This window comes from Panulirus ornatus, chromosome 19 (genome assembly GCF_036320965.1).
Source record: "Panulirus ornatus isolate Po-2019 chromosome 19, ASM3632096v1, whole genome shotgun sequence".
Lineage (NCBI taxonomy): Eukaryota > Metazoa > Arthropoda > Malacostraca > Decapoda > Palinuridae > Panulirus > Panulirus ornatus.
The window spans coordinates 686,018-705,649 of record NC_092242.1 but is presented as its reverse complement, the minus strand read 5'-3'; the positions used below and the strand labels follow the sequence as shown (position 1 = coordinate 705,649).

The 19,632-nt window shown below is 42.4% G+C and overlaps 1 protein-coding gene across 2 annotated transcripts in view; it reads left to right on the top strand.

The window, feature by feature from the left end:
- Kaz (E3 ubiquitin-protein transferase Katazuke) overlaps positions 1–19,632 on the top strand; it is a 116,685-nt gene that overhangs the window by 49,928 nt on the left and 47,125 nt on the right. For both annotated transcript variants that reach the window (XM_071673425.1, XM_071673424.1), the window contains exon 6: positions 14,699–14,790. In XM_071673425.1, coding sequence (XP_071529526.1) covers positions 14,699–14,790 — 92 coding nt within the window. The remainder of the gene's footprint in view (positions 1–14,698; positions 14,791–19,632) is intronic.

Genomic DNA, 19,632 nt, shown 5'->3' with positions numbered 1-19,632 from the left:
ATAGAGTGAATTGGAAGAATATGGTATACCAGGATCGACGTGCTGTCAATGGATTGAACCAGGGCATATGAAGCGTCTGGGGTAAACCATGGAAAGTAGTGTGGGGCCTGGATGTGGAAAGGGAGCTGTGGTTTTGGTGCTTTATTACATGACAGCTAGAGACTGAGTGTGAACGAATGGGGCCTTTGGTGTGTTTTCCTAGCACTACCTCGCACACATGAGGGGGGAGGGGGTTGTTTATCCATGTGTGGCGAGGTGGCGATGGGAACAAATAAAGGCAGACAGTATGAATTATATACATGTGTATATATGTATATGTCTGTGTGTGTATATATATGTGTACATTGAGATGTATAGGTATGTATATTTGCGTGTGTGGACATGTATGTATATACATGTGTATGTGGACGGGTTGGGCCATTCTTTCATCTGTTTCCTTGCGCTACCTCGCTAACGCGGGAGACAGCAACAAAGCAAAATAAATAAAAAAAAATATATATATATATATATATATATATATATATATATATATATATATATATATATATATATGTTATCCCTGGGGATAGGGGAGAAAGAATACTTCCCACATATTCCCTGCGTGTCATAGAAGGTGACTAAAAGGGGAGGGAGCGGGGGGCTGGAAATCCTCCCCTCTTGTTTTTTTTTTTAATTTTCCAAAAGAAGGAACAGAGAAGGCGGCCAGGTGAGGATATTCCCTCAGAGGCCCAGTCCTCTGTTCTTAACGCTACCTTGCTAACGCAGGAAATGGCGAATAGTTTATCTTTATATATTTTTTTTTTTTGCTTTGTCGCTGTCTCCCGCATTTGTGAGGTAGCGCAAGGAAACAGACGAAAGAAATGGCCCAACCCACCCCCATACACATGTATATACATATGTCCACACACGCAAATATACATACCTACACAGCTTTCCATGGTTTACCCCAGATGCTTCACATACCCTGATTCAATCCACTGACAGCACGTCAACCCCGGTATACCACATCGATCCAATTCACTCCATTCCTTGCCTTCCTTTCACCCTCCTGCATGTACAGACCCCGATCACACAAAATCTTTTTCACTCCATCTTTCCACCTCCAATTTGGTCTCCCACTTCTCCTCCTTCCCTCCACCTCCGACACATATATCCTCTTGGTCAATCTTTCCTCACTCATTCTCTCCATGTGCCCAAACCATTTCAAAACACCCTCTTCTGCTCTCTCAACCACGCTCTTTATATTTCCACACATCTCTCTTACCCTTACGTTACTTACTCGATCAAACCACCTCACACCACACATTGTCCTCAAACATCTCATTTCCAGCACATCCATCCTCCTGCGCACAACTCTATCCATAGCCCACGCCTCGCAACCATACAACATTGTTGGAACCACTATTCCTTCAAACATACCCATTTTTGCTTTCCGAGATAATGTTCTCGACTTCCACACATTCTTCAAGGCTCCCAGGATTTTCGCCCCCTCCCCCTCCCTATGATCCACTTCCGCTTCCATGGTTCCATCCGCTGCCAGATCCACTCCCAGATATCTAAAACACTTTACTTCCTCCAGTTTTTCTCCATTCAAACTTACCTCCCAATTGACTTGACCCTCAACCCTACTGTACCTAATAACCTTGCTCTTATTCACATTTATTCTTAACTTTCTTCTTTCACACACTTTACCAAACTCAGTCACCAGCTTGTGCAGTTTCTCACATGAATCAGCCACCAGCGCTGTATCATCAGCAAACAACAACTGACTCACTTCCCAAGCTCTCTCAGCCCCAACAGACTTCATAAAAATTTATATATATTTGAGGTGCCTAAATGTGAGTGGATGTAACCAAGATGTGAAAAAAGGAGAGATAGGTAGTATGTTTGAGGAAAGGAACCTGGATGTTTTGGCTCTGAGTGAAAAGAAGCTCAAGGGTAAAGGGGAAGAGTGGTTTGGGAATGTCTTGGGAGTAAAGTCAGGGGTTAGTGAGAAGACAAGAGCAAGGGAAGGAGTAGCAATACTCCTGAAACAGGAGTTGTGGGAGTATGTGATAGAATGTAAGAAAGTAAATTCTCGATTAATATGGGTAAAGCTGAAAGTTGATGGAGAGAGATGGGTGATTATTGGTGCATATGCACCTGGGCATGAGAAGAAAGATCATGAGAGGCAAGTGTTTTGGGAGCAGCTGAATGAGTGTGTTAGTGGTTTTGATGCACGAGACCGGGTTATAGTGATGGGTGATTTGAATGCAAAGGTGAGTAATGTGGCAGTTGAGGGAATAATTGGTATACATGGGGTGTTCAGTGTTGTAAATGGAAATGGTGAAGAGCTTGTAGATTTATGTGCTGAAAAAGGACTGATGATTGGGAATACCTGGTTTAAAAAGCGAGATATATATAAGTATACTTATGTAAGTAGGAGAGATGGCCAGAGAGTGTTATTGGATTACGTGTTAATTGACAGGCGCATGAGAGAGACTTTTGGATGTTAATGTGCTGAGAGGTGCAACTGGAGGGATGTCTGATCATTATCTTGTGGAGGCTAAGGTGAAGATTTGTATGGGTTTTCAGAAAAGAAGAGTGAATGTTGGGGTGAAGAGGGTGGTGAGAGTAAGTGAGCTTGGGAAGGAGACTTGTGTGAGGAAGTACCAGGAGAGACTGAGTACAGAATGGAAAAAGGTGAGAACAATGGAAGTAAGGGGAGTGGGGGAGGAATGGGATGTATTTAGGGAATCAGTGATGGATTGCGCAAAAGATGCTTGTGGCATGAGAAGAGTGGGAGGTGGGTTCATTAGAAAGGGTAGTGAGTGGTGGGATGAAGAAGTAAAGGTATTAGTGAAAGAGAAGAGAGAGGCATTTGGACAATTTTTGCAGGGAAAAAATGCAATTGAGTGGGAGATGTATAAAAGAAAGAGACAGGAGGTCAAGAGAAAGGTGCAAGAGGTGAAAAAAAGGGCAAATGAGAGTTGGGGTGAGAGAGTATCATTAAATTTTAGGGAGAATAAAAAGATGTTCTGGAAGGAGGTAAATAAAGTGCGTAAGACAAGGGAGCAAATGGGAACTTCAGTGAAGGGCGCAAATGGGGAGGTGATAACAAGTAGTGGTGATGTGAGAAGGAGATGGAGTGAGTATTTTGAAGGTTTCTTGAATGTGTTTGATGATAGAGTGGCAGATATAGGGTGTTTTGGTTGAGGTGGTGTGCAAAGTGAGAGGGTTGGGGAAAATGATTTGGTAAACAGAGAAGATGTAGTAAAAGCTTTGCGGAAGATGAAAGCCGGCAAGGCAGCAGGTTTGGATGGTATTGCAGTGGAATTTATTAAAAAAGGGGGTGACTGTATTGTTGACTGGTTGGTAAGGTTATTTAATGTATGTATGACTCATGGTGAGGTGCCTGAGGATTGGCGGAATGCGTGCATAGTGCCATTGTACAAAGGCAAAGGGGATAAGAGTGAGTGCCCAAATTACAGAGGTATAAGTTTGTTGAGTATTCCTGGTAAATTATATGGGAGGATATTGATTGAGAGGGTGAAGGCATGTACAGAGCATCAGATTGGGGAAGAGCAGTGTGGTTTCAGAAGTGGTAGAGGATGTGTGGATCAGGTGTTTGCTTTGAAGAAAGTATGTAAGAAATACTTAGAAAAGCAAATGGATTTGTATGTAGCATTTATGGATCTGGAGAAGGCATATGATAGAGTTGATAGAGATGCTCTGTGGAAGGTATTGAGAATATATGGTGTGGGAGGCAAGTTGTTAGAAGCAGTGAAAGGTTTTTATCGAGGATGTAAGGCATGTGTACGTGTAGGAAGAGAGGAAAGTGATTGGTTCTCAGTGAATGTAGGTTTGCGGCAGGGGTGTGTGATGTCTCAATGGTTGTTTAATTTGTTTATGGATGGAGTTGTTAGGGAGGTGAATGCAAGAGTTTTGGAAAGAGGGGCAAGTATGAAGTCTGTTGGGGATGAGAGAGCTTGGGAAGTGAGTCAGTTGTTGTTTGCTGATGATACAGCGCTGGTGGCTGATTCATGTGAGAAACTGCAGAAGCTGGTGACTGAGTTTGGTAAAGTGTGTGAAAGAAGAAAGTTAAGAGTAAATGTGAATAAGAGCAAGGTTATTAGGTACGGTAGGGTTGAGGGTCAAGTCAATTGGGAGGTGAGTTTGAATGGAGAAAAACTGGAGGAAGTGAAGTGTTTTAGATATCTGGGAGTGGATCTGGCAGCGGATGGAACCATGGAAGCGGAAGTGGATCATAGGGTGGGGGAGGGGGCGAAAATTCTGGGAGCCTTGAAGAATGTGTGGAAGTCGAGAACATTATCTCGGAAAGCAAAAATGGGTATGTTTGAAGGAATAGTGGTTCCAACAATGTTGTATGGTTGCGAGGCGTGGGCTATGGATAGAGTTGTGCGCAGGAGGATGGATGTGCTGGAAATGAGATGTTTGAGGACAATGTGTGGTGTGAGGTGGTTTGATCGAGTAAGTAACGTAAGGGTAAGAGAGATGTGTGGAAATAAAAAGAGCGTGGTTGAGAGAGCAGAAGAGGGTGTTTTGAAATGGTTCGGGCACATGGAGAGAATGAGTGAGGAAAGATTGACCAAGAGAATATATGTGTCGGAGGTGGAGGGAACGAGGAGAAGAGGGAGACCAAATTGGAGGTGGAAAGATGGAGTGAAAAAGATTTTGTGTGATTGGGGTCTGAACATGCAGGAGGGTGTAAGGAGGGCAAGGAATAGAGTGAATTGGAAGAATATGGTATACCAGGATCGACGTGCTGTCAATGGATTGAACCAGGGCATATGAGCGTCTGGGGTAAACCATGGAAAGTAGTGTGGGGCCTGGATGTGGAAAGGGAGCTGTGGTTTTGGTGCTTTATTACATGACAGCTAGAGACTGAGTGTGAACGAATGGGGCCTTTGGTGTGTTTTCCTAGCACTACCTCGCACACATGAGGGGGGAGGGGGTTGTTTATCCATGTGTGGCGATGGTGGCGATGGGAACAAATAAAGGCAGACAGTATGAATTTATATACATGTGTATATATGTATATGTCTGTGTGTGTATATATATGTGTACATTGAGATGTATAGGTATGTATATTTGCGTGTGTGGACATGTATGTATATACATGTGTATGTGGACGGGTTGGGCCATTCTTTCATCTGTTTCCTTGCGCTACCTCGCTAACGCGGGAGACAGCAACAAAGCAAAATAAATAAAAAAAATATATATATATATATATATATATATATATATATATATATATATTATATATATATTATATATATATGTTATCCCTGGGGATAGGGGAGAAAGAATACTTCCCACATATTCCCTGCGTGTCATAGAAGGTGACTAAAAGGGGAGGGAGCGGGGGGCTGGAAATCCTCCTCCTTGTTTTTTTTTTTAATTTTCCAAAAGAAGGAACAGAGAAGGCGGCCAGGTGAGGATATTCCCTCAGAGGGCCCAGTCCTCTGTTCTTAAACGCTACCTTGCTAACGCAGGAAATGGCGAATAGTTTATCTTTTATATATTTTTTTTTTTTGCTTTGTCGCTGTCTCCCGCATTTGTGAGGTTAGCGCAAGGAAACAGACGAAAGAAATGGCCCAACCCACCCCCATACACATGTATATTACATATGTCCACACACGCAAATATATACATACCTACACAGCTTTCCATGGTTTACCCCAGATGCTTCACATACCTGATTCAATCCACTGACAGCACGTCAACCCCGGTATACCACATCGATCCAATTCACTCATTCCTTGCCTTCCTTTCACCCTCCTGCATGTACAGACCCCGATCACAAAAATCTTTTTCACTCCATCTTTCCACCTCCAATTTGGTCTCCCACTTCTCCTCCTTCCCTCCACCTCCGACACATATATCCTCTTGGTCAATCTTTCCTCACTCATTCTCTCCATGTGCCCAAACCATTTCAAAACACCTCTTCTGCTCTCTCAACCACGCTCTTTTATTTCCACACATCTCTCTTACCCTTACGTTACTTACTCGATCAAACCACCTCACACCACACATTGTCCTCAAACATCTCATTTCCAGCACATCCATCCTCCTGCGCACAACTCTATCCATAGCCCACGCCTCGCAACCATACAACATTGTTGGAACCACTATTCCTTCAAACATACCCATTTTTGCTTTCGAGATAATGTTCTCGACTTCCACATTCTTCAAGGCTCCCAGGATTTTCGCCCCCTCCCCCTCCCTATGATCCACTTCGCTTCCATGGTTCCATCCGCTGCCAGATCCACTCCCAGATATCTAAAACACTTTACTTCCTCCAGTTTTTCTCCATTCAAACTTACCTCCCAATTGACTTGACCCTCAACCCTACTGTACCTAATAACCTTGCTCTTATTCACATTTATTCTTAACTTTCTTCTTTCACACACTTTACCAAACTCAGTCACCAGCTTGTGCAGTTTCTCACATGAATCAGCCACCAGCGCTGTATCATCAGCAAACAACAACTGACTCACTTCCCAAGCTCTCTCAGCCCCACAGACTTCATAAAAATTTATATATATTTGAGGTGCCTAAATGTGAGTGGATGTAACCAAGATGTGAAAAAAGGAGAGATAGGTAGTATGTTTGAGGAAAGGAACCTGGATGTTTTGGCTCTGAGTGAAAAGAAGCTCAAGGGTAAAGGGGAAGAGTGGTTTGGGAAGGTCTTGGGAGTAAATTCAGGGGTTATTGAGAAGACAAGAGCAAGGGAAGGAGTAGCAATACTCCTGAAACAGGAGTTGTGGGAGTATATGATAGAATGTAAGAAAGTAAATTCTCGATTAATATGGGTAAAGCTGAAAGTTGATGGAGAGAGATGGGTGATTATTGGTGCATATGCACCTGGGCATGAGAAGAAAGATCATGAGAGGCAAGTGTTTTGGGAGCAGCTCAATGAATGTGTTAGGGGTTTTGATGCACGAGACGGGTTATAGTGATGGGTGATTTGAATGCAAAGGTGAGTAATGTGGCAGTTGAGGGAATAATTGGTATACATGGGGTGTTCAGTGTTGTAAATGGAAATGGTGAAGAGCTTGTAGATTTATGTGCTGAAAAAGGACTGATGATTGGGAATACCTGGTTTAAAAAGCGAGATATATATAAGTATACTTATGTAAGTAGGAGAGATGGCCAGAGAGTGTTATTGGATTACGTGTTAATTGACAGGCGCATGAGAGAGACTTTTGGATGTTAATGTGCTGAGAGGTGCAACTGGAGGGATGTCTGATCATTATCTTGTGGAGGCTAAGGTGAAGATTTGTATGGGTTTTCAGAAAAGAAGAGTGAATGTTGGGTGAAGAGGGTGGTGAGAGTAAGTGAGCTTGGGAAGGAGACTTGTGTGAGGAAGTACCAGGAGAGACTGAGTACAGAATGGAAAAAGGTGAGAACAATGGAAGTAAGGGGAGTGGGGGAGGAATGGGATGTATTTAGGGAATCAGTGATGGATTGCGCAAAAGATGCTTGTGGCATGAGAAGAGTGGGAGGTGGGTTCATTAGAAAGGGTAGTGAGTGGTGGGATGAAGAAGTAAAGGTATTAGTGAAAGAGAAGAGAGAGGCATTTGGACAATTTTTGCAGGGAAAAAATGCAATTGAGTGGGAGATGTATAAAAGAAAGAGACAGGAGGTCAAGAGAAAGGTGCAAGAGGTGAAAAAAAAGGGCAAATGAGAGTTGGGGTGAGAGAGTATCATTAAATTTTAGGGAGAATAAAAAGATGTTCTGGAAGGAGGTAAATAAAGTGCGTAAGACAAGGGAGCAAATGGGAACTTCAGTGAAGGGCGCAAATGGGGAGGTGATAACAAGTAGTGGTGATGTGAGAAGGAGATGGAGTGAGTATTTTGAAGGTTTCTTGAATGTGTTTGATGATAGAGTGGCAGATATAGGGTGTTTTGGTTGAGGTGGTGTGCAAAGTGAGAGGGTTGGGGAAAATGATTTGGTAAACAGAGAAGATGTAGTAAAAGCTTTGCGGAAGATGAAAGCCGGCAAGGCAGCAGGTTTGGATGGTTATTGCAGTGGAATTTATTAAAAAAGGGGGTTGACTGTATTGTTGACTGGTTGGTAAGGTTATTTAATGTATATATGACTCATGGTGAGGTGCCTGAGGATTTGCGGAATGCGTGCATAGTGCCGTTGCACAAAGGCAAAGGGGATAAGAGTGAGTGCTCAAATTACAGAGGTATAAGTTTGTTGAGTATTCCTGGTAAATTATATGGGAGGGTATTGATTGAGAGGGTGAAGGCATGTACAGAGCATCAGATTGGGGAAGAGCAGTGTGGTTTCAGAAGTGGTAGAGGATGTGTGGATCAGTTGTTTGCTTTGAAGAATGTATGTGAGAAATACTTAGAAAAGCAAATGGATTTGTATGTAGCATTTATGGATCTGGAGAAGGCATATGATAGAGTTGATAGAGATGCTCTGTGGAAGGTATTAAGAATATATGGTGTGGGAGGAAAGTTGTTAGAAGCAGTGAAAAGTTTTTATCGAGGATGTAAGGCATGTGTACGTGTAGGAAGAGAGGAAAGTGATTGGTTCTCAGTGAATGTAGGTTTGCGGCAGGGGTGTGTGATGTCTCCATGGTTGTTTAATTTGTTTATGGATGGGGTTGTTAGGGAGGTAAATGCAAGAGTTTTGGAAAGAGGGGCAAGTATGAAGTTTGTTAGGGATGAGAGAGCTTGGGAAGTGAGTCAGTTGTTGTTCGCTGATGATACAGCGCTGGTGGCTGATTCATGTGAGAAACTGCAGAAGCTGGTGACTGAGTTTGGTAAAGTGTGTGGAAGAAGAAAGTTAAGAGTAAATGTGAATAAGAGCAAGGTTATTAGGTACAGTAGGGTTGAGGGTCAAGTCAATTGGGAGGTGAGTTTGAATGGAGAAAAACTGGAGGAAGTGAAGTGTTTTAGATATCTGGGAGTGGATCTGGCAGCGGATGGAACCATGGAAGCAGAAGTGGATCATAGGGTGGGGGAGGGGGCGAAAATTCTGGGGGCCTTGAAGAATGTATGGAAGTCGAGAACATTATCTCGGAAAGCAAAAATGGGTATGTTTGAAGGAATAGTGGTTCCAACAATGTTGTATGGTTGCGAGGCGTGGACTATGGATAGAGTTGTGCGCAGGAGGATGGATGTGCTGGAAATGAGATGTTTGAGGACAATGTGTGGTGTGAGGTGGTTTGATCGAGTGAGTAATGTTAGGGTAAGAGAGATGTGTGGAAATAAAAAGAGCATGGTTGAGAGAGCAGAAGAGGGTGTTTTGAAGTGGTTTGGGCACATGGAGAGGATGAGTGAGGAAAGATTGACCAAGAGGATATATGTGTCGGAGGTGGAGGGAACAAGGAGAAGAGGGAGACCAAATTGGAGGTGGAAAGATGGAGTGAAAAAGATTTTGTGTGATCAGGGCCTGAACATGCAGGAGGGTGAAAGGAGGGCAAGGAATAGAGTGAATTGGAGCGATTTGGTATACCGGGGTTGACGTGCTGTCAGTGGATTGAATCAAGGCATGTGAAGCGTCTGGGGTAAACCATGGAATGCTGTGTAGGTATGTATATTTGCGTGTGTGGACGTATGTATATACATGTGTATGGGGGTGGGTTGGGCCATTTCTTTCGTCTGTTTCCTTGCGCTACCTCGCAAACGCGGGAGACAGCGACAAAGTATAAAAAAAAAATATATATATATATATATATATATATGTATATATATATATATATATATATATATATATATATATATATATGTATATATATGTATGTGTGTGTGTGTGTGTGTGTGTGTGTGTATATATATATGTATATTATCCCTGGGGATAGGGGTGAAAGAATACTTCCCACGTATTCCTCGCGTGTCGTAGAAAGCGACTAGAGGGGACGGGAGCGGGGGGCCGGAAATCCTCCCCTCCTTGTATTAACTTTCTAAAATGGGAAACAGAAGAAGGAGTCACGCGGGGAGTGCTCATCCTCCTCGAAGGCTCAGAGTGGGGTGCCTAAATGTGTGTGGATGTAACCAAGATGTGAAAAAAGGAGAGATAGGTAGTATGTTTGAGGAAAGGAACCTGGATGTTTTGGCTCTGAGTGAAACGAAGCTCAAGGGTAAAGGGGAAGAGTGGTTTGGAAATGTCTGGGGAGTGAAGTCAGGGGTTAGTGAGAGGACAAGAGCAAGGGAAGGAGTAGCAATACTCCTGAAACAGGAGTTGTGGGAGTATGTGATAGAATGTAAGAAAGTAAACTCTCGATTAATATGGGTAAAATTGAAAGTTGATGGAGAGAGGTGGGTGATTATTGGTGCATATGCACCTGGGCATGAGAAGAAAGATCATGAGAGGCAAGTGTTTTGGGAGCAGCTAAATGAGTGTGTTAGCGGTTTTGATGCACGAGACCGGGTTATAGTGATGGGTGATTTGAATGCAAAGGTGAGTAATGTGGCAGTTGAGGGAATAATTGGTATGCATGGGGTGTTCAGTGTTGTAAATGGAAATGGTGAAGAGCTTGTAGATTTATGTGCTGAAAAAGGACTGATGATTGGGAATACCTGGTTTAAAAAGCGAGATATACATAAGTATACTTATGTAAGTAGGAGAGATGGCCAGAGAGCATTATTGGATTACGTGTTAATTGACAGGCGTGCGAAAGAGAGACTTTTGGATGTCAATGTGCTGAGAGGTGCAACTGGAGGGATGTCTGATCATTATCTTGTGGAGGCTAAGGTGAAGATTAGTATGGGTTTTCAGAAAAGAAGAGTGAATGTTGGGGTGAAGAAGGTGGTGAGAGTAAGTGAGCTTGGGAAGGAGACCTGTGTGAAGAAGTATCAGGAGAGACTGTGTACAGAATGGAAAAAGGTGAGAACAATGGAAGTAAGGGGAGTGGGGGAGGAATGGGATGTATTTAGGGAATCAGTGATGGATTGCGCAAAAGATGCTTGTGGCATGAGAAGAGTGGGAGGTGGGCTGTTTAGAAAGGGTAGTGAGTGGTGGGATGAAGAAGTAAGAGTATTAGTGAAAGAGAAGAGAGAGGCATTTGGACGATTTTTGCAGGGAAAAAATGCAATTGAGTGGGAGAAGTATAAAAGAAAGAGACAGGAGGTCAAGAGAAAGGTGCAAGAGGTGAAAAAAAGGGCAAATGAGAGTTGGGGTGAGAGACTATCATTAAATTTTAGGGAGAATAAAAAGATGTTCTGGAAGGAGGTAAATAGGGTGCGTAAGACAAGGGAGCAAATGGGAACTTCAGTGAAGGGCGTAAATGGGGAGGTGATAACAAGTAGTGGTGATGTGAGAAGGAGATGGAATGAGTATTTTGAAGGTTTGTTGAATGTGTCTGATGACAGAGTGGCAGATATAGGGTGTTTGGGTCGAGGTGGTGTGCAAAGTGAGAGGGTTAGGGAAAATGATTTGGTAAACAGAGAAGAGGTAGTAAAAGCTTTGCGGAAGATGAAAGCCGGCAAGGCAGCAGGTTTGGATGGTATTGCTGTGGAATTTATTAAAAAAGGGGGTGACTGTATTGTTGACTGGTTGGTAAGGTTATTTAATGTATGTATGACTCATGGTGAGGTGCCTGAGGATTGGCGGAATGCGTGCATAGTGCCATTGTACAAAGGCAAAGGGGATAAGAGTGAGTGCTCAAATTACAGAGGTATAAGTTTGTTGAGTATTCCTGGTAAATTATATGGGAGGGTATTGATTGAGAGGGTGAAGGCATGTACAGAGCATCAGATTGGGGAAGAGCAGTGTGGTTTCAGAAGTGGTAGAGGATGTGTGGATCAGGTGTTTGCTTTGAAGAATGTATGTGAGAAATACTTAGAAAAGCAAATGGATTTGTATGTAGCATTTATGGATCTGGAGAAGGCATATGATAGAGTTGATAGAGATGCTCTGTGGAAGGTATTAAGAATATATGGTGTGGGAGGCAAGTTGTTAGAAGCAGTGAAAAGTTTTTATCGAGGATGTAAGGCATGTGTACGTGTAGGAAGAGAGGAAAGTGATTGGTTCTCAGTGAATGTAGGTTTGCGGCAGGGGTGTGTGATGTCTCCATGGTTGTTTAATTTGTTTATGGATGGGGTTGTTAGGGAGGTAAATGCAAGAGTCTTGGAAAGAGGGGCAAGTATGAAGTCTGTTGGGGATGAGAGAGCTTGGGAAGTGAGTCAGTTGTTGTTCGCTGATGATACAGCGCTGGTGGCGGATTCATGTGAGAAACTGCAGAAGCTGGTGACTGAGTTTGGTAAAGTGTGTGGAAGAAGAAAGTTAAGAGTAAATGTGAATAAGAGCAAGGTTATTAGGTACAGTAGGGTTGAGGGTCAAGTCAATTGGGAGGTGAGTTTGTATGGTGAAAAACTGGAGGAAGTGAAGTGTTTTAGATATCTGGGAGTGGATCTGTCAGCGGATGGAACCATGGAAGCGGAAGTGGATCATAGGGTGGGGGAGGGGGCGAAAATTTTGGGAGCCTTGAAAAATGTGTGGAAGTCGAGAACATTATCCCGGAAAGCAAAAATGGGTATGTTTGAAGGAATAGTAGTTCCAACAATGTTGTATGGTTGCGAGGCGTGGGCTATGGATAGAGTTGTGCGCAGGAGGATGGATGTGCTGGAAATGAGATGTTTGAGGATAATGTGTGGTGTGAGGTGGTTTGATCGAGTAAGTAACGTAAGGGTAAGAGAGATGTGTGGAAATAAAAAGAGCGTGGTTGAGAGAGCAGAAGAGGGTGTTTTAAAATGGTTTGGGCACATGGAGAGAATGAGTGAGGAAAGATTGACCAAGAGGATATATGTGTCGGAGGTGGAGGGAACGAGGAGAAGAGGGAGACCAAATTGGAGGTGGAAAGATGGAGTGAAAAAGATTTTGTGTGATCGGGGCCTGAACATGCAGGAGGGTGAAAGGAGGGCAAGGAATAGAGTGAATTGGAGCGATGTGGTATACAGGGGTTGACGTGCTGTCAGTGGATTGAATCAAGGCATGTGAAGCGTCCGGGGTAAACCATGGAAAGCTGTGTAGGTATGTATATTTGTGTGTGTGGACGTGTGTATGTACATGTGTATGGGGGGGGTTGGGCCATTTCTTCCGTCTGTTTCCTTGCGCTACCTCGCAAACGCGGGAGACAGCGACAAAGTATAAAAAAAAAAAAAAAAAAATATATATATATATATATATATATATATATATATATATATATATATATATATATATATTTTTTTTTTTTTTTTTTTCAACTTTTTCACTGTTTCTTGCATTAGTTAGGTAAAACCAGGAACAGATTAAGAAACGGCCTCATTTGCTCACACCCATTCACTAGGTGTCATGTGTAATGCACCGAAACTGTAGCCCCCTATTCAAATTCATGTCATACAGACTTTTCCTTGGTTTCCTTCAGCCACTTCAGCTCTTTCTTATCTTGTCCACCTATGACACATATATCCTCTTTTTCAACCACTCCTCACTCATTCCCTCCATATGTCCAAACTATTTCAGCACACCCCCTTTAGCTTTCTCAACCATACTCTTCTACCCACACTTCTCTCGTACACTGACATTTCTTACTCAGTGAACCATTCTCTCACCAGATATTGTCCTCAGATATGTATTACATTTCCAACACTTTGACCTTCCATACATTCTCATCAGGCCCATTCCTCTCATCCATTCAACAAATCATGGTGGATAGTAGCACCCTTTTTATTAGACTTGCCCCCTCTAGGGCACATCCGCGGTGCCAATTGCATCCCCACCGGCCCTGTCCACTCAACTTTCAGAGCATGCTGCTCACCTTCTACCCATAAAAGCATTCTTACTGCTTCAAAAAATAAGAGTGCTGGATGACTTTATCAGATGAGGGAGAAAATCTCTTATTGTGATTTATCTGAAGAGGAAAGTGAATTGGAATTGTACAATGTTAGTGAGAGTGAGGAGGACACATATGTGGATATGAAAGACTGGCTCCAAAGGTGAATTCTATACTGTATGTGTGACTAGAAGGAAATTATTATAGGCCCAATGTATATCCCTTCAGTAATTGTGATTACAGTATCTTAATTCATGAGATGGTATTGAAAATGAATTTATTTAGAAAGGGGTGATTGTGTTGTTTATTGGTTGGTAAGGATATTCATTGTTTATATGGATCATAGTGAAGTGACTTGAGGATTGGCAGAATCCATGCATAGTGCCATTGTACAAAGGCAAAGGGGATAAAGGTGTGTTCAAGCTACAGAGGCATAAGTTTGTTGAGTATTCCTCAGAAATTGTATGGGAAGGTATTGATTGAGAGGGTGAAGGCATGTACAGAGCATCAGATTGGGGAGGAGCAATATGGTTTCAGAAGAGGTAGAGGATTTGTGTATTAGTTGTTAGTTTTGAAGAATGTATGTGAGAAATAGAAAAACAGATGGATTTGTATGTAGCATTTATGGATTTCGAGAAGGCATATGATAGGGTTGATAGAGATGCTTTTTGGAAGGTCTTAAGAGTATATCATGTGGGAGGTAAGCTGCTAGAAGCAGTAAGAAGTTTTTATCAAGAGTATAAGTCATACAGAACAGTATTTTGTTCTACTCTTTATAACAGCTTCATTTACACCTACAAACTGACTGTCTTGTGTTCATGAATGACAGAAATTTTGATGCTGTATCATATAAGATTTTTTGAAACATTCATATCATTCATTGAATTGCACTTAAACTGACTGCCAGACTTGTTTTTCAGGCATGCGAGGAAGCATTTCACAGGACAGGATCCTGCACACTTGCCATCAATACAGCGATGCATGGCACTTATAGCCTTCCCAGTTACCACTGGTGAGCTTGTCATCCCTTTTTATTATAGTTACAGCATTAAAAAAGGTACATGAAAAAGATGTTTTTTGTATTGTGCCAGTTGTGTTCACTTGAGTTGACTTGGTACATTGAAAAGTAAAGAAAATTATTTATGAAGGGATAGATCTAGATGCCCAAATATGAAAAATAACAAAAGGTTTCTTTCTTTTCTTTCATACTATTCGCCATTTCCTGCATTAGCGAGGTAGCGTTAAGAACAAAGGACTGGGCCTTTAGGGGAATACCCTCACCTGGCCCCCTTCTCTGTTCCCTCTTTTGGAAAATAAAAAAAAAGATGAGAGGGGAGGATTTCCAGCCCCCCCGCTCCCTTCCCTTTTAGTCGCCTTCTACGACACGCAGGGAATACGTGGAAAGTATTCTTTCTCCCCTGTCCCCAGGGGATGTTGGAGTGAGTGATAGATGCAGTAGAGTGGTGCAGTTTTTCCTCAGTTCATAATATGAAGGGTAGACATGATGGCCTGGTTTGTTTGTTTCCTATTACATTTTGTCTCATTTTGCTCTTATTTCTTTCTCAGGAAAAGCTTTAGTGGTTAAGAAGATGAATAATGCTTATGCTAAGCTGCACTTTTATTTAGTTTTCATACTTTCTGCTTTTGGTTTGAGGGTCAAGTCAATTGGGAGGTAAGTTTGAATGGAGAAAAACCCTAGCACAGTGTTTGCAGAGGCTCCTACCTAATGTTCCTTCTTACTTCTGTTTAATGTTCCTTACCTACTACTTCTACCTATTTTTCTACCAAATGCTTGTCTGTAATTGTTCATACCAGTTATTTCTATCTGTTGCTTCTACCATTTTGCCAAAAGGCAGAGCTAGCATGGTTTTCACCACAGGAAAATCTAGTTACAAAAAATGAGTTGTGTGAGTTATATGTTAAGTGTTATGTGTGACGAAAAATAAAGATTGTATGTTCGTGGTCAGAATGCCAGAAGTCCATGTGTGTGAGACAGGAAGAAAAGACATCTACCTGGGTCAGATGAGTGCAACTTGACAACCACTGGGGGCAGAGGAGTGCAACTTGACAACCACTGAAGTGATGACTCACAACACATCCATCCCTAACCCTCCTGTTACCCAGGCAGTTAGTACTGGTAATATACCTCCATCGTTATTGGCTGCCTGCCAGCTACTACCAACACTATGAACTTAATATAATCTTGATGCTTCATTTTACATTCATCTTTAGCACTGTCATTGGTTTTAGTACTTTGCCTGGGAATGAAAGCCTCATAAGTGCTCACCAATTCAGATCGGTCATTGTATAGCATCTTGATGTACCAAATATCTTATAACACAGTTACCTGAATCACTTCCATCTTGTTTTTATATTGCAAGTTATCATGATATACTTTGAGCCCCATGAGACTGCATGGTGCATTCATGTTACATTCAATGCACCACGCAACCCATGTTACAATGCCTAAGCCACATTGCCCACATCAGTTCTCTGATAGCATCCCTCTCTCTATAGACTTATTGTTTATCACTCATATAATTCTTGGGATCCCAGTTGCTCAAAAGTTCAGAAGATCCATCTTACACTCAGTGAATGATATGTTAGATTTTATTAATTTATATTTATTTTCCCTGGGGATAGGGGATAAAGAATACTAACCACGCATTCCTCACGTGTCGTAGAAGGCAACTAAAGGGGATGGGAGCAGGGGGCTAGACACCCTACCCTCCTTGTATTTTAACTTTCTAAACAGGGAAACAGAAGAAGGAGTCATGCGGGGAGTGTTCATCCTCCTCGAAGGCTCAGACTGGGGTGTCTAAATGTGTGTGGATGTAACCAAGATGAGAAAAAAGGAGAGATAGGTAATATGTTTGAGGAAAGGAACCTGGATGTTTTGGTTCTGAGTGAAACAAAGCTCAAGGGTAAAGAGGAAGAGTGGTTTGGGAATGTTTTGGGAGTAAAGTCAAGGGTTGGTGAGAGGACAAGAGCAAGGGAAGGAGTAGCACTACTCCTGAAACAGGAGCGATGGGAGTATTTGATAGATTGTAAGAAAGTAAACTCTAGATTGATATGGGTAAAAGTGAAAGTGGATGGAGAGAGAGGGGTGATTATGGTGTTTATACACCTGGGCATGAGAAGAAAGATCATGAGAGGCAAGTGTTTTAGGAGCACCTGAGTGAGTGTGTTAGTAGTATTTATGCACGAGACCAGGGTATAGTGATGGGTGATTTGAATTCAAAGGTGAGTAATGTGGCAGTTGAGGGAATAGTTGGTGAACATGGGGTGCTCAGTGTTGTAAATGGAAATGGTGAAGAGCTTGTAGATTTGTATGCTCAAAAAGGACTGGTGATTAGGAATACCTAGTTTAAAAAGAGATATACATAAGTATACATATGTAACTATGAGAGATGGGCAGAGAGCATTATTGGATTACGTGTTAATTGATAGGCATGCGAAAGAGAGACTTTTGGATGTTAATGTGCTGAGAGGTGTAACTGGAGGGATGTCTGATCATTATCTTGTGGAGGCGAAGGTGAAGATTTGTAGAGGTTTTCAGAAAAGAGAGAATGTTAGGGTGAAGAGAGTGGTGAGAGTAAGTGAGCTTGGGAAGGAGACTTGTGTGAGGAAGTACCAGGAGAGACTGAGTGCAGAATGGGAAAAGGTGAGAGCAAAGGACGTAAGGGAAGTTGCGGGAGGAATGGGATGTATTTAGGGAAGCAATGATGGCTTGCACAAAAGATGCTTCTGGCATGAGAAGCGTGGGAGATGGGCAGATTAGAAAGGGTATTGAGTGGTGGAATGAAGAAGTAAGATTATTAGTGAAAGAGAAGAGAGAGGCATTCAGACGAGTTTTACAGGGAAATAGTGCAAATGACTAGGAGATGTATGAAAGAAAGACGCAGGTCAAGAGAAAGGTGCAAAAGGTGAAAAAGAGGGCAAATGAGAGTTAGGGTGAGAGAGTATCATTGAATTTTAGAGAGAATAAAAAGATGTTTTGGAAGGAGGTAAATAAAGTGCGTAAGACAAGAGAACAAATGGGAACATTGGTGAAGTGGGCTAATGGGGAGGTAATGACAAGTAGTGGTGATGTGAGGAGATGGAGTGAGTATTTTGAAGGTTAGTTGAATGTGTTAGATGATAGAGTGGCAGATATAGCGTGTTTTGGTCGAGGTGGTGTGCGAAGTGAGAGGGTTAGGGATATTGATTTGGTAAACAGAGAAGAGGTAGTAAAAGCTTAACAGAAGATGAAAGCTGGCAAGGCAGCAGGTTTGGATGGTAATGCAGTGGAATTTATTAAAGAAGGGGGTAACTGTGTTGTTGACTGGTTGGTGAATGCAAGAGTTTTGGAAAGAGGGGCAAGTATGCAGTCTGTTGTGGATGAGAGAGCTTGGGAAGTGAGTCAGTTGTTGTTCGCTGATGATACAGCGTTGGTGGCTGATTCGGGTGAGAAACTGCAGAAGCTGGTGACTGAGTTTGTTAAAGTGCGTGAAAGAAGAAAGCTGAGAGTAAATGTGAATAAGAGCAAGGTTATTAGGTACAGTAGGGTTGAGGGTCAAGGCAATTGGGAGGTAAGTTTGAAAAGAGAAAATTGGAGGAGGAAGTGAAGTGTTTTACATACCTGGGAGTGGATTTGTCAGTGGATGGAACAATGGAAGCGGAAGTGAATTATAGAGTTGGGGAGGGGGCAAAAATTCTGGGAGCCTTGAAGAATGTGTGGAAGTCGAGAATCTTATCTCGGAAAGCAAAAATGGGTATGTTTGAAGGAATAGTGGTTCCAACAATGTTGTATGGTTGCGAAGCGTGGGCTATGGATAGAGTTGTGCGGAGGAGGGTGGATGTGCTGGAAATGAGATGTTTGAGGACAATATGTGGTGTGAGGCGGTTTGATTGAGTAGGTAATGTAAGGGTAAGAGAGATGTGTGGTAATAAAAAGAGTGTGGTTGAGAGAGCAGAAGAGGGTGTTTTGAAATGGTTTGGTCACATGTAGAGAATGAGTGAGGAAAGATTGACCAAGAGGATATATGTGTCAGAGGTGGAGGGAACAAGAAGTGGGAGACCAAATTGGAGGTGGAAAGATGGAGTGAAAAAGATTTTGAGTGATCGGGGCCTGAACGTGCAGGAGGATGAAAGGCTTGCAAGGAATAGAGTGAATTGGAACGTTGTGGTATACCGGGGTCGACATGCTGTCAATGGATTGAACCAGGGCACGTGAATCGTCTAGGGTAAACCATGGAAAGTTCTGTGGGGCCTGGATGTAGAAAGGGAGCTGTGGTTTCGGTGCATTATTACATGACAGCTGGAGACTGAGTGTGAACGAATGGGGCCTTTGTTGTCTTTTCCTAGCGCTACCTCGCGCACATGAGGGAGGAGGGGGATGTTATTCCATGTGTGGTGAGGTGGCGATGGGAACAAATAAAGGCAGACTATGAATTATGTACATGTGTATATATGTATGTGTATATATATATATGTATATATCTGTGTATATATCTGTATTGTTGACTGGTTGGTAAGGTTATTTAATGTATGTATGACTCATGGTGAGGTGCCTGAGGATTGGCGGAATGCGTGCATAGTGCCATTGTACAAAGGCAAAGGGGATAAGAGTGAGTGCTCAAATTACAGAGGTATAAGTTTGTTGAGTATTCCTGGTAAATTATATGGGAGGGTATTGATTGAGAGGGTGAAGGCATGTACAGAGCATCAGATTGGGGAAGAGCAGTGTGGTTTCAGAAGTGGTAGAGGATGTGTGGATCAGGTGTTTGCTTTGAAGAATGTATGTGAGAAATACTTAGAAAAGCAAATGGATTTGTATGTAGCATTTATGGATCTGGAGAAGGCATATGATAGA